Source organism: Schistocerca piceifrons, chromosome 8 (assembly GCF_021461385.2).
Source record: "Schistocerca piceifrons isolate TAMUIC-IGC-003096 chromosome 8, iqSchPice1.1, whole genome shotgun sequence".
In the NCBI taxonomy this organism is placed as follows: Eukaryota; Metazoa; Arthropoda; class Insecta; order Orthoptera; family Acrididae; genus Schistocerca; species Schistocerca piceifrons.
In genome coordinates, this window is record NC_060145.1 from 197136769 (window position 1) to 197153104 (window position 16336).

Consider the following 16336-nt stretch of genomic DNA (forward strand, 5'->3'; position numbering starts at 1 on the left):
TTACCTGAAGTCGCAAGTGTATCGTGATCGATCGACATCTCTAGGGATACTGAAAGACAACATCCGACGCCAGTGCCTCACCATAACTCCGAACATGCTTTACAGTGCTGTTCACAACATTATTCCTCGACTACAGCTATTGTTGAGGAATGATGGTGGACATATTGAGCATTTCCTGTAAAGAACATCATCTTTGGTTTGTCTTACTTTGTTATGCTAATTATTGCTATTCTGATCAGATGAAGCTCCATCTGTCGGACATTTTTTGAACTTCTGTAATTTTTTTTTTGTTCTAATAAAGCCCCATGTCATTCCAAGCATGTGTGTCAATTTGTACCTCTCTACCTACATTATTCCGTGATTTATTCTGTTTTCAAATTTATACTGACTTTTTGATCACCCGATAGAATTTCCGGTGAGCTGTAACTCCAAAACCACACCAGAAGAACGTTGTATCGAAGCCATAAAACCTGGGCCATGTTACATGGAAGTTCGTCATTTGGTAGGATGGTCACTATTGTTTTCAGCGTCTGGCCGAGTTTACGTCTGTCATACGCCATTCCAAGCCTATGACGCAGAATGCTTGCTGCGAAAGAGTGAAATATGGGTGGGTTTCGATGATGTTTCGTGCAGAAATGTCATAATATTCCGTGGGGCCCACGACTGCTCACCTGGGTCGCATTACTGTCAAGGATTAGGTGTCTATTTTGGCTGATCAGGTCCGTCCCACGGTGTATTTGGTCCACAACGATGATGCCGTGCTCAAAGACGACATCGAAGTTCTTCAAATAGCTTGCACCACTCGCTACTGATTATGTGAGCACGAGGATGAATTTTCGCATCTCCCGTGGCCACCACTATCACAAGATCTTAGTTTGTGCTGTAATTGCAAAGAGCGATGAGTGATACATGTGTGTCTCTACCATCGTTACCTGATATTACCATTATTTATCAGGAAGAGTGGCATAGAATTCTCCTAAAGCCCACACAGGCCTTGTAATCATCCATTCCAGGATGACTAGTAGGCGATTTCAATGTCAACGGTTTCCAACATCGTATTAGACATTGAAATGTATGGTGGTTTTTATTTTTCCGTTTTTTTGTCTTCCCTGTGTATACTTCCTTTAAGTTCATTTCTTTTGTATAATCCTTCTATAGACTCCTTCGACTTTTTAACTTTCCCTTCTTTCCCTAGTATGGGCCTGCCGTCTAAGCTCTTGTTACTCATACAGCTGCTCCTCTATTTTTAGAGCATCTCCAATCATGCTATAAGCGGCATCTCTTTCCCAAAGATGTACATATTCCTGCAGCCTTGCATTTAACGCTTAGCCATTGCTGCTTAACCTTTCTGCCTTCTCCACGAATTTAAAATCTTAGATGTGTCTCTCCCCTTTCATGTGCTTCATTTTCTGCATTTATATGTTTCTCTCCTTTCTTCAGTGAAGCACTGTACTACCTGATTTGTATCAGGATTTGTATCAAGTAATGACATTGTATCTATTTGATGCTCTGTTATTTCATCTCTCAAAGCTCTCTATTCGTTTTTTATTGCATTCCTTTTCGTTGCTTTAGTCGTCGTCTAGTACTCATTCTGCAGCTCCTAAAAACAGCTGTCTCGTTATTCCAATTTATACAGATCCCATCTCTTCAGTTTAATGTCTTTTCGCAATTTCTTCAGTTTTAGTCTGCAGTTCATGACCAGTGAATTCCTATATCACAGTTTAAAATCTTCTTTAGCAGTCTATGTTTTGCGATTAAGTAATACATTTCAAGTCTTCCAGTGTCCCCGGAACTCTTCCATTTATACAAACTCTCAAATGATTCGTAAATCAGGTTTCACCAATGATCAAACTATGCTCTCTGCAGATTTCTCCTGTGCGGCCTTCATACCTTCCTCCATTCCCTGTTCTCATACTATATTTCCTTCTCTTTCTTTTTTCACTATTGAATTCGAGTCCCCCAATACTAATAAACTTTCCTTACCTGTCTGAGTATTTTTTTTTTTTTTTGCTTAATTGTACGTTCTTTCAATGTATACATCGCGTGCTCAGCTAGTTAGCGTATAAACATTTATTGATGTGGTCAGAGTTTGCTTCTTCTCTGTCTTGACTACGACACGCATTCGTATTTCCTTAGTCATTGTTGTTGTTGTGGTATTCAGTCGGAAGTGGTGTTTGAAGCAGCTCTCCATGCTACTCTGTCCTGTACAAGCCTCGTCATCTCCGAGTGACTATTGCAACCGACATCCCTCTGAATCTGCTTCCTGTTTTAGTGTCTTTTTCTCCCTCTGCGATTTTTACCTCTCCCGCATCTCCCCACTTCCCTCCTGTACTAACCTACTGATCCCTTGCTGTCTCAGAACATCTCCCTTCTTCTTCTCTTGTTGTGCCACAAATTTCTTTGCTCACCAGTTCTATTCAGTACCTCCTCATTAGTTACGTAATCTATCTAATCTTCAGCATTCTTCTGTAGCACCACATAAAAGTTTCTATTCTCTTCTTATCTAAACTACTTATCGTCGATATTTCACTTTCATGCGTCGTTACACTATACATAAATACCTTCAGAAAAGACTTCCTGATATTTGAATCTATATCTGATGTTAACAAGTTTCCCTGCTTCACAAACACTTTTCTTGCCATTTCCCGTCTACATTTTACATCCTCTCTACTTTTACCATCATAAGTTGTTTTGCTGTCCAAATAGCAAAACCCATCTACTATTTTAACTTTCTCGTTTCCTAATGTAATTCCCTCAGCATCAGCTGATTTTATTCGACTACATTCGATTATCCTCGTTTTGCTTTTGTGAATGTTCATGTAAATCCTCACTCACCATTACAACCATTACCCCTTCTGATTTTGTATTATCCTTTACAAACTGTTTCAAAAGCCATGTTGTTGGTGTCACTACACTCCAATGATTGTCACAACATCTAACTTCCATCTACCCATTTCCGTTTTTAAAAAAATTCTGTAACCTACATTTCCTATCGAGAGTTTCATTCCACGTTCCGCCCCGTAGGTTTATCATTTGATTTTCTTGTTGGTGACATCTTTCTGATTAGTTCCCGCTCAGAGATCCGGAAGGAGGACTATTTTACCTCCGAAAGAGAAGAGGAAACTTAAATCGTTAAGCTATAAGAACGAGCTGCATAACCTCAGGGGAAAAAAACAGGTGCAGTTTCCCTTTGCTTTCATTCTTCAGAGTGCAAACACAGCACAGAGATGCCGGTTTTAGAACGTTAGAACAGTCAATTCTCTAGACTGTTATCATATAAGGCTGTTGCCTCGTTTCGGGAACAACAGGTTAGTGTGGCTTTTGCAAAGATATCCACCCCTCTGTTGTGGTTACATCTATGGGACGGCTAACTGTACCGTTGAGGCACACGAGCCAACCAAGCTTGCAAGGTCCGTAATTCATAAGGAGGATTTTCCTTGTGACTTCATTCGAATTGATGCTGTGTCCCCTTACTGAATATATGACTTACGAGTAATCAGAACTATTTTTTCTCGCTTACCATGTGTGTACGCCATTGTTCCATGAGTGTAGATAGTTCTACTGTAAGTGCCTCTACACTTCAGGACTTAGAGATCAATTATTTATTGATTGTCAATCGTTACGAACAGAAGGAAAATGAGTATCGTAGTCATTGTTAATGAGCATTTGACCTGGAAATGTCTCAATCGACCTAATGTTTATCTGCCTCGTTTTCTTTCGAAAATTGCCTTGGAAGTCCTCGAATCATGCTAACATACTTGGAACGTCGTAACGATGAAAAAGTCAAAGAGTGTCGTTCATTTCGTACTTCCAATTTATAGTTCTGATGAGACCCACTGCAAGCCGATACATTGTGTTTTTTGGCTGTGTCAACTGACAATAAAGTTATTACGATTTAGCCAATTGCATTCTCCAACGTCATAAGTCTTTCATTCTTGTAAGTGCCATTCTATTTGCTACCGAAAGTCGTAGTGAAATGCTCCTGCTATGTATGCAACGGCGTGTCATTCCACTTGGCCCGTGAGATCAGGTAAGCGTGATGCTTGCGAACTGACACAAAACGCACGATTAGTTCAGGTTGACAAGTCCAATCAAATGGCAGTAGCAGACAATTTGTATCGCTTAGAAACAGTCTATCCCATTTTACATTATAACGAATAAGCGGCCGACACAAATGTTATAACGATACCGCCACTAGTTTAACAGAACTACACTACTGGCCATTAAAATTGCTACACCATGAAGATGACGTGCTACAGACGCGCCATTTAACCGACAGGAAGAAGATGCTGTGATATGCAAATGATTAGCTTTTCAGAGCATTCACACAACGTTGGCGCCGGTGGCGACACCTACAACGTCCAGATGTGAGGAAAGTTTCCAACCGATTTCTCATACATATACAGCAGTTGACAGGCGTTGCCTGGTGAAACGTTGTTGTGATGCCTCACATAAGGAGGAGAAATTCGCACCATCACGTTTCCGACTTCAATAGAGGTCGGATTATAGCCTATCGCGATTGCGATTTATCGTATCGCGACATTGCTACTCACGTTGGTTGAAATCCAATGACTGTTAGCAGAATATGGAATCGGTGGGTTCAGGAGGGTAATACGGAACGCCGTGCTGGATCCCAACGGCCTCGTATCACTAGCAGTCGAGATGGCACGCATCTTATCCACTTGGCTGTAACAGATCGAGCAGCCACGTCTCGATCCCTGAGTCAACAGATGGGGACGTTTGCAAGACAACAACCATCTGCACGAACAGTTCGACGACGTTTGCAGCAGCATGGACTATCAGCTCGGAGACCGGGGCTGCGGTTACCCTTGACGCTGCATCACAGACAGGAGCGCCTGCGATGGTGTACTCAACGACGAACCTGGGTGCACGAATGGGAAACCGTCATTTTTTCGGATGAATCCAGGTTCTGTTTACAGCATCATGACGGTCGCATCCGTGTTTGGCGACATCGCGGTGAACGCACATTGGAAGCGTGTATTCGTCATCGCCATACTGGCGTATCACCCGGCGTGATGGTATGGCGTGCCATTGGTTACACGTCTCGGTCACCTCTAGTTCGCATTGACGGCACTTTGAACAGTGGACGTTACATTTCACATGTGTTACGACCCGTGGCTCTACCCTTCATTCGGTCCCTGAGAAACCCTAAATTTCAGCAGGTTAATTCACGACCGCATGTTGCAGGTCCTGTAACGCCCTTTCTGGATAGAGAAAATGTTCGACTGCTGCCCTGGCCATCACATTCTCCAGATCTCTCACCAACTGAAAACGTCTGGTCAATGGTGGCCGAGCAACTGGCTCGTCACAATACGCCAGTCACTGTTCTTGAAGAACTGTGGTATCGTGTTGAAGCTGCATGGGCAGCTGTACCTATACACGCCATCCAAGCTTTGTTTAACTTAATGCCCAGGCGTATGAAGGCCGTTATTACGGCCAGAGGTGGTTGTTCTGGGTACTGATTTATCAGGATCTATGCAGCCAAATTGAGTGAAAATGTAATCTCATGTCAGTTCTAGTATAATATATTTGTCCAATGAATACCCGTTTATCATCTGCATTTCTTCTTCGCGTAGCCATTTTAATGGCCAATGGTGTAATAACATTGCAATCATGGCTGCACTTTGACACAGGGCTTGTCAGGAATGAAAGAATTTTACGAGCTGTGCTATTCCCCTAAAATTATCAGAAAGCGATCCTGAGTGCAAATGAAGCGATATCAACACGTGGAACAAAAGAGCTTTCGAGCGAAAAGTGGAAACACACTTGTGGACAAGAAGAGGTAAAACTTGGAGCACAAGTGGTCTTTTGCAACTGCGTGATTCAAATTCATAACGATCCTAAAAGAGTTTGGATAAAATGACAGATGAAACCAATGTAAAACCAGTTTAAATTTATTCCACCCTGACGTATTTTGCCACACACAAGACCCACGTCGTGTAAACGACGTAAACATTTCACTTTCTTAACTGGTATCATCCTTATGCTAACCTCTTCATATCAGAGTAGCACACCAAACCTTGCGCATTACTTGTTGGCAAAGTCTGTCCACCCTATGTGACACCCTCGTCTACGACGGAAGTTATTCCCTGATGTCTTCACACATTGAGCGCCTCAGTAGCTAGTTAGTTACATGTTCCTTAGATCATTTAAACGATTCTTTTCTCCAAATGAAGTGGAATGAGTCAGTTTACAAGATATGTATGCAAGATTAGTGTTAAGTGACAGCTTTAATAGTGGTTAACAAAGGTGCTTTTTCCCTCCAGTGTTTCAGATATGTACATCACTGTACTTCTCAGATTGTAATGAGTTACTTACGACGAATTACATTTGCGAAAGAATGTATTGCCACGGTGCAGTTAAAATGCCTAGCTCTTTGAGGAGGTACCTACACGACGTCCGTGGGTGAATACAGCACATTTTTCTTATTGCGCGCTTTTATGCAATCTATACTTTCTTTCTATGCGATGAGTTACCTCAGAAAATTATTCCGTACGACATTGTTGAGTGTTCAAAGACAAAATATGTCAGGAGGTTGATACATTTGTTTCCAAGATTAGCAATTTTATACGAAGAGCAAAAGTAGCTGAACTCAGTTCATTGAGAAGTCGATAATATGTTTCTTCCAACACAAGTTTTCATCAGTATGTACACTCAAAAATCTGGAGCATTCTACCGTACTTACCGGCTCACTTACTAACTGACTGTGCTACATCAGTTGTTGCTAAGACACTATTTGTTGTACAGAACTAAATGTAGTGTTTTCTTCAGAATTTATGGATAAGACATGAAGCTGATTCAGAAGGATGTAGGTTGCAGTAGGTACTGGGAAATGAAGAAACTTCCACGGGGTATAGTAGCATTGAGGGCTGCATCAAATCAGTCTCTGGACTGAAGACCACGACTACAACAACACATGGATAATCCGTTTTCAGGGAACCACTTAATAATTCTTTGGAGAATATAATCTAATATCTATTCCGTTGCTTTCTCTCTAATGGGGTTTATTATAACAGTAGTATCGTCTGGAAAAAGTACCGATGGTTTGCGTGGCTGCCTTTGGTGCAGAAGGCTCCGGGTTAGATTCTCGGTACATCCTAGGATTTTTCCGACGTATGGAGGTTTTAGCGATTTTCCTTCACACTGTCTCTCATAAGTCGGATTCTCTTGTTTTGCTTCATTTCACGTAGTCATAACTCCATATGATGCTCTGTTCCGCCGGCCGAAGAGGCCGTGCGGTTATAGGCGCTGCAGTCTGGAACCGCGAGGCCGCTACGGGCGCAGGTTCGAATCCTGCCTCGGGCATTGATGTTTGTGATGTCCTTAGGTTAGTTAGGTTTAACTAGTTCTAAGATCTAGGGGACTAATGACCTCAGAAGTTAAGTCCCATAGTGCTCAGAGCCATTTGCTCTGTTCCAGGGTGCCGCTCTCAGAGATATTCAAAAACCAAAGCCTGTGGTCATAATAAGAGATTACTTTTGGCCCGAACTCTTCTTCTTGCCTGTACTAGTCTGCTTCTCCTATACTCCTTGGTTGGCCTGTCGTTTGTTTGTTTCCATAAAAGCAGAATTCCTTCTCTTCGTCTGTACGTACTCCTCGACTCTGATGTTAAGTGTATTGCTAATTTCATATCTGCTATTTCTCAATAACTTCATCTTCCTTTGCTTTACTCTCAGTGCATGATTTGTGCGCAGAAGCCTTTGGATCCATTCAGTATGCTAGTTCATTCTTCTTCAGATTCAGAAGACGACAAAAACATTTTCATTCGGCATATAAAGAAGGTCAGCATCGGTCGTATTGCCATCTGTCTTTTTTATAACATTGGAGATCTAGATTATCTACCATGAGTGCCTCATAGGTAGTCATGTAGACTGACTAATTATACTGAAAAACCAAAGAGACTGGTACACCTGCCTAATACCGTGCAGAGCCCCCGCGAGCACGCAGAAGTGCCGCAAAACGATGTAGCACGGACTCGACTAATGTCTGAAGTAGCGCTGGAGCAACACCATGAATCCTTCAGGGCTGCCCATAAATCCGTAAGAGTATGAGAGGTTGGAGATATCTTCTGAACAGAAAGTTGCAAGGCATCCCAGATATGCTCAATAATGTTCATGTCTGGGGAGTTTTGTGACCAACGGAAGTGCTTAAACTCAGAGTAGTGTTCCTGTAGCCACTGAACGCTGGGGGTGTCGCATTGTCCCGCTGGAATTGCCCAAGTCCGTCGGAATGCACAATGGACATGAATGGATGCAGATGATCAAACAGCATGCTTACGTATGTGACACCTATCAGAGTCGTATCTAGACGTCCCAGACCTCTCCAACTGCACATGTACCACACCATTACAGAGCCTCCATCAGCTTGAAGATTCCCCTGCTGACATGCAGGGTCCATGGGTTCATGAGATTGTCTCCATACCTGTACAAGACCATCCGCTCAATACAATTTGCAACAAGACTCGCCCCACCAGGCAACATGTTTCCAGTCATCAACAGTCCACCGCCGATGTTGACGGGCCCAGGCGAGGCGTAAAGCTTTATGTCGAGCAGTCATCAAGGGTACACAAGAGGGCATTCGGCTCCGAAAGCGCATATCGATGTAGTTTCGTTGAATGGTTCGTACGCTAACGCCTCATCATGGCCCAGTATTGAAATCAGTTGAAATCTGCAGCAATTTGTGTAAGAGTTGCACTTATGTCACGTTGAACGATTCTCTTCAGTCGTCGTTTGTCCCGTTCTTGCAGGATGTCGGAGATTTGATGTTTTCCGGGTTCATGATATTCACGGTACAGTCGTGAAATAGTCGCAACGGGAAAATCCCCATTTCATCGCTGCTTCGGAGATGCTGTCACATCGAACGTGCGCCGACTGTAACACCACGTTCAAACTCTCTTAAATCTTGAATAATCTGCCATTGTAGCAGCAGTAACCGATCTAACAACTGCGCCAGACACTTGTGTTATGTCTGCGTTGCCTAGCGCAGCACCGTCTTCTGCCTGTTTACGTAGCTCTGTACTTGATTATGCTTGGCTATACCAGTGTCTTTGGCCCTTCGGTGTTTAAAGGCACACTACAATGAACGAGGCGTGTTTTTTTACTAAGTACGGTTTTGAAATTAAAAAAAAAGACGTGCTAAAATATGTAAATAATTTTATTTTTACATGAAAGCCTGTACCTTAACCTACGCACTGACGCCATTACAGTCTGATTCTTCCTCGTTTACGTTGTGTACTGAGTGTTTAAGATGCCTCCGATAATCGTGAGTCCCGCCGACTGTGAAGTACGGGCTGTTATAACATTTGTTAGTGCTAAAGGCCTAAAAGCGATCGATATTCATCTTGAGATCTGTGCAGTTTACGGAGAAAACATTAGGACTAATGGAATGGCAAGAAAGTGGGTGGTAGCATTTAAATACGGCCGCACAGACGTGCATGATGAACAACAGAGTGAAAGTTTGACGCAAGAAGTGGACAATAAGGTGAGAGAAAACAGATGCTTCGAGATTTCCTCCTTGCGGGATGACTTTCCTAACGTTTCTCGTAGTGTTTTGTATGGCATTGTGAACGAGCACTTGAATTACCGAAAATTGTGCGCACATTGGGTACCGAAAATGTTGACAGATGTGCACAAAAGCAAATCTTTAGACAGTGCATTGACTTTCCTTGAGCGGTACCACAACGACGGTGATGATTTCTTAAGCCAAATTGTTACGGGCGATGAAACATGGGTGGCCTACGTCACACCAGAATCAAAGCAACAGTCCATGGAAGTTGAGCAAGGGCATCGTTTTGTTGCATAACAATGCCCGCCCGCATGTGGCGAATCACATCTTTTCGATGGGAAACTCTAGATCATCCTCTGTACAGCCCCGATCTTGCGCCCAGTGACTACCATCTGTCCTTGCACTTGAAGAAACACCTGGGAGGTCAACGTCTTCAAGACGATGATGAAGTCAAAACAGTGGTAATGCAGTGGTTAACAAGTCAGGCGGCAGTCTTCTATGAGGAGGGTATTCAGAAACTGGTACAACGTTATGACATGTGCCTCAGTATTGACGGAAATTATGTAGAAAAGTAGATTAAGGTACAGACTTTCAAGTACAAATAAAATTATTGAGATATCTTAGCACGTCTTTTTTAAAATTTCAGAACGGTACTTACTTAAAGAACACCTCTCGTATCTCAGGTGTGTAAAGCGTCACTCCATCTGAGTTCCATTACACTTGTACATGTCTGAGTTAGAATGAAAAATGTGTCGTTATAATTACGTTCATTATTTTTTGTATTTTTTATTTTTTTTCGGCATAGCATAAAAGTGTTGTTATAATTACGTTCAGTGTAGATGACAACTTATGACGCACTGACCATTGTTGCACTGTCAGACTAAATGCAGTGAAACACACAAATGCCATTACGATCGACACTGACCTTATTTTTGTCCTGGATTACATCACGACCATGGAGCGCAATCATTTCCATGGAATCGAACATGATGACCATTGTCACTGATATCAATCCCCCTTCATTTTTAATACTATTTTTAAACATTATTTTGTATTTTTTATTTCTTTTTCGGCATAGCATAAAAGTCGAGCAGAGAAATAGAAATCTGAGCATGTTCTATATTAACGCACTATCCTTGGAGCTTAATTTTTCTGAGTTTTTCTGAGAGACTTTTCTAACGAACATTTTATGTTGATCGAAATATTCTTTCATAGTGCTTTGCAACTACATTTGTGTAACTCTCACGAAACCTGCCGGACAGAATAACAGTGCAGTCTCACTAAAATATTTTTGTTCCAGCTCTGTTCTGCCCATCTACCGAGTGTCGTACCTGTGGTATAATATGATGGGCCTAGTGATCACGCTGGCGGCAGCGGTGGCCATCAGCCTGGTCACCGGGAAAAGGGACCTCGCCTCCGTGGACAGGAGTCTGGTGACGCCTCTGATGCGGTGGGTGCTGCCCAAGGGCCGGAGGGCGTCCGCCACCAGGGTGGACCGCGTCCGTAGCAGCATCTCCACGTACGAAGGCTACAAGGTGAGCCAGCACCAGTGGTTGGACAGCAAGTGCGTCGCGGTAACTCCAAATGGAGCAAGATGCAGGGGATGCACAAAAATAAAGAAACACCAAAAATACATCACCACGCCTAATACGGTGCAGGATACCCTTTGGAGTTGAAAACAGTTTCCTGTCGCATTTCCATGGATAAATACAGTTCCTTTATAGTTTTGTGTGTGTTAGAGGACGATCAGTTTTGCTTTAGGATAGATAAAGGCACCGGAGAGGCATTTCTGTGATTGATAATGGAAGCAATATGCATCGACAGCAACTGACAGAATTAGATCACCATGTAAATTTACGAGACAAATGTAGTTTGGATTATTTGCCTGCACCCAGTAGAAGCATCGGCGGTGTTTGACACAAATACATCACCATGGTAACTGTATACGAAGCAACATAATCCACGGTCATTGGATCGGGCTGAATAGAAAACATAGCGAAGATCGTGGTATAAATTCGATACAGTGCCTGATACCTACTGAAGACTACATCCATAACCAAACTGCATGAAGTATGTGTAGGATATGACAACGAGTACAACTCTTCCTATGAAACTTGCTGGCAGATTAAAACTGTGTGCCGAACCGAGACTCGAACTCGGGACGTTTGCCTTTTGCGGGCAAGTGCTCTACCCACTGAGCTACCCAAGCACGACTCACGCCCCGTCCTCACAATTTTACTTCCTTTCTTTCAGGAGTATTATTTCTGCAATTTTCGCAGGAGAGCTTCTGTAAAGTTTGGAAGGTAGGAGACGAGGTACTGGCGGATGTAAAGCTGTGAGGACGGGGCGTGAGTCGTGCTTGGATAGCTCAGTTGGTAGAGCACTTGCCCGCGAAAGGCAAAGGTCCCGAGTTCGGGTCTCGGCCCGGCACACAGTTTTAATCAGCCATGAAGTTTCATATCAGCGCACACTCCGCTGCAGAGTGAAAATCTCATTCTGGAAACAACTATTCCTACATAAAACAGTTAGGTTAATAAAAAAGAAACCATCATGCCACAAAATACACTACAAAAAGTCATATGTGCTAATCATGCGGTACTCGAGGTTTACGTATGAGCATATCCTTCCTAGAAATATTGGTGAAGTCAGAAACTTGTGGTGCACAAACCGCCAATCTGACGTAACAGCAATCACAATACATTCGTGTGTGTGTCAGATGCTGTCATTGAATAAAAGACTAAGTCAGACATTGAACAGTACTTAATTACAATAAATAGCCTAAGAAGGTCCTCTTCATAAGAGCGCGTCACCCGTACCAAGAATTAAAATGTACTATCATAAGAATTAGCCGAGGCTCCTACGCCAGTTCTCCTACCCCTCGTGACCCATCTTTTGGCTGTTAGAAAAGCGCTTCTTCGAACCACGACTGTAACTGCGAGATGTTGTCGTAATGTCATTTCTACAGTCTTCTTTTGTACAGCAGCATCCTAAAGAAACGACTACTACCGAACAGACGGCAGTCTCTAACGTGGATTGCGTAGAAGCAGTGATCGTCATACAGCTCCCGTCTGCACAACTCCTCCTTCACGTTCAACAACAGATTACTTACTACATGTGTTTACATTATTGTAGGCTCTCAAAGACAGGCGAGCGGACGAAGAACAAATATTCTATTTTACCGAAGCCTTCTGATTTTTGCCGATTTTGCCGACTGCAGACTGTAACGAGAGACTGCAGTGGTGGAAACAATCAATCAAGCAGAGGGGTATTTACTTGGCCCTCCAGCCAATAGTTTAGCTGCTCCAAAATTTCGATTGGTGCAATGTGCTGTGTAACAAAAGTATTCGCGAATAAACCTTGCGAGGCTCATTAATAATATTTCAGGGTTTATAGACAGTTATCTTATAGACTGTTATCTTCTGGTAATTTACGTTAAATTCTCATATGAACACACATACGGGCTACCATTGGTCACCGGCCGCGTTTCTCAGACCCCTTGCGTCGTAAGGCCACCGAAAGTAGGTTTTACGCGTGTAGAAGCTAACCTACCTATCAAGTAGAAATTTACTGCCGGCCGAAGTGGCCGTGCGGTTAAAGGCGCTGCATTCTGGAACCGCAAGACCGCTACGGTCGCAGGTTCGAATCCTGCCTCGGGCATGGATGTTTGTGATGTCCTTAGGTTAGTTAGGTTTAACTAGTTCTAAGTTCTAGGGGACTAATGACCTCAGCAGTTGAGTCCCATAGTGCTCAGAGCCATGAACCATTTTTTTAGAAATTTATTGAATATGCATAGAAAGAATTGCGTCAGGCAGTTTTCAGGGGAAGCGAGAGATGGGGGGAGGGGGGCGCAGTTTTTCCTGTTCTTGAAGGAACGCAGTTTCCTAAGGTAATATTATGTTTAGAATAATGTCTGGCTAGCAGACGTTTTAAACTGATTTCATCTATTGGTTCCTTAAAGTAAATTATTATAATACTTGTTCTAAAATTACAACTGTAATATTCAAAACTCCCCCATAAAGATTTGCAGACGCTGTTGTCTTGACTACCATGACAAAAAAGACCATTCGTCTTTCTCAACATTTGCAATTGGAATAATATGAACTGATTTTGTTGAATAATATTGACATAATTAATACCAATGAAGATGCAATAATATGAAATATTATCTCCGGAAATCTGGAAGAAATGCTGATCCATCGAATGTCAAGATCAATGAGAATCTGTGGTAGAATTCGACTTGAAACCAAATTTTTGATAAACCATTAATCCACCTGAGTACGCGGTCAACATTTATTGCCAGTGATTTTGATTTCTGAACGCATTCTACATCTACATCTACATCCATACTCCGCAAGCCACCTGACGGTGTGTGGCGGAGGGTACCCTGAGTACCTCTATCGGTTCTCCCTTCCATTACAGTCTCGTATTGTTCGTGGAAAGAAGGATTGTCGGTATGCTTCTGTGGGCTCTAATCTCTCTGATTTTATCCTCGTGGTCTCTTCGCGAGATATACGTAGGAGGGAGCAATATACTGCTTGACTCTTCGGTCAAGGTATGTTCTCGAAACTTCAACAAAAGCCCGTACCGAGCTACTGAGGGTCTCTCCTGCAGAGTCTTCCATTGGAGTTTATCATCTCCGCAACGCTTTCGCGATTACTAAATGATCCTGTAACGAAGCGCGCTTCTCTCCGTTGGATCTTCTCTATCTCTTCTGTCAACCCTACCTGGTACGGATCCCACACTGCTGAGCAGTATTCAAGCAGTGGGCGAACAAGCGTACTGTAACCCACTTCGTTTGTTTTCGGATTGCATTTCCTTAGGATTCTTCCAATGAATCTCAGTCTGGCATCTGCTTTACCGACGATTAACTTTATATGATCATTCCATTTTAAATCACTCCTAATTCGTACTCCCAGATAATTTATGGAATTAACTGCTTCCAGTTGCTGACCTGCTATTTTGTAGCTAAATGATAAGGGATCTATGTATCCTTGGATTTAATTCATGCATAACTCTTATGGCTAGTTAAGTCACGGTTTTTCACATTCTTCACTCTCCCACTGGGTCTGTTCCCACACATCCCTAGGGATAACGTCTGTTAAGAGTGTGCCAAAGTCGTTGACAGAAGTATCAATTACACTGAAAAGTAGAGACACGTCTAAAGACGTGCTCATTTAGCCTAATGAAAAAGGCAGGTGTTGGCGAAAAGCAAGGTATGTGTGCCCCAATCACCTATGCATAAATTTATATTAGTTATAGTGCACTCATTTTTGATTTGTATAAGATCCGTCACAAAAGTAAAAGCTCACACGCCTCCGCCTAATGATTGCTGTCACTTCAAGATATATTTCAGTGGAAATGCGACATTTCGGACGCTTCAGTTCCTTTTCAAAGTGTTTAAAAATACATCCCTGGTGCCTTTAATCTAAATTTAGCATGAATGTCGTAGTTTGACAAATACCGTCTCCATTAAGAAATCCATTATGTTTGGTGATAGACGACCAAATGTGAGATTTGAGGAAAACAGTGTGTCCTTCATATCAAATTGTTTACACATTTCCTGCTCTGTAATCCGTTGATATCTGCTTTTCTGAATTATACATATTGATACCGCCTCATCAGCATAGTACGAAAATCGGAACTGAGAGGGGAATCACGCAAGACGTTCCTGTATTATCAGAACTATAGGCAGCAGCTGTAGAAAATTTTTGATTAAAAGAAACGAAGATTTTTAATTTCATAGTGTCTTCATTTTGTTAGTTTATTTTCCTTCTGTGCTTTGTTTGACAGGCAAAGTTTTCGTTTATATCCAGTACACTATGCATCTTTGCAGTAACTACAGGAAGCCAGAATAAATTTATCAGGATGAATTTATCATTGTAGCAACAAACTAAACATCGAAAAATTTTCACTCCTTGAACTCTGTAACTTTGGGCAAGGCAGCACATTAATGAAAGTGCGTTTCATATCGTGTTTACTCGCTGCAGAAGACGTGGGTGAGACACTATGCAGATAGTAAACTTGGAAGTTTCGGCGTACTAACGTGTAACCGAACTATAAACTGACAATATCGGAGCAATATCGGGTCTCTCTACTTCAGTAGTCCAGCAGCTCAAGAAAAACTATATCATGAATTTTCTTCCATATCTAAAAGTTTTCTGTTTAGAATGTCTTTCTTCTTGTATACAAGCTTTTTTCCTGTATTTATACATGCTGCTTCTGTTTCCGCTACACAATCTTTACACAGTGATTTCTGTATCCCTCATTAAAGTTAATGTAGTTAGCAATCAGATCAAACGGGCATTACTCTTTGTTGATTTTATGTGTGCAATCATTTTGAAAACTTTCATTTTCACGTTTTTGATGTGGTACACTACTTTCATTGCCTGGCTAGACGCTAATGACTTAATTTCGTTCATCATATTACATGTTTCCGGAAAGCCTGCAACTGTGTCGTTTATAATTTAAATAATGAAAACTGTACCAGTTACTTATTTTTTCCTACTTTGCACAAAACGTTTCGAGAATTTATTCTCACTTTCAAGTGCATTTGCTTACATGAATATTCATGTGTGCTTTTGTGACTCTCTTCCGTATTTTCGTAGCATATTCTGTAAACAAACTGTGAAAGTGATGATATCGGTGTGTGTGTGTGTGATATTCTGCATATAGCAGTAGGGGAAGCCAGTGGTGAAAGGGGTGAGAAATCAATTTCCTGGGGCCCTTTATTGCCCAGTTATCGGTATTCCGCTGTGTTTTGGTCTCCAGACACCGTTTCCACAAGCGTCTGCGAAAGTACTGAACTCTGTCC

General features: G+C 42.2%; 1 protein-coding gene across 1 annotated transcript in view; it reads left to right on the plus strand.

Annotated features, from left to right (window-relative positions):
• Positions 1-16336, plus strand: part of LOC124711882 (sodium-coupled monocarboxylate transporter 1-like) — a 187986-nt gene that overhangs the window by 166598 nt on the left and 5052 nt on the right. Inside the window, exon 14 of the mRNA XM_047242124.1 lies at positions 10826-11060. Within this exon, the coding sequence (XP_047098080.1) occupies positions 10826-11060 (235 nt within the window). The remainder of the gene's footprint in view (positions 1-10825; positions 11061-16336) is intronic.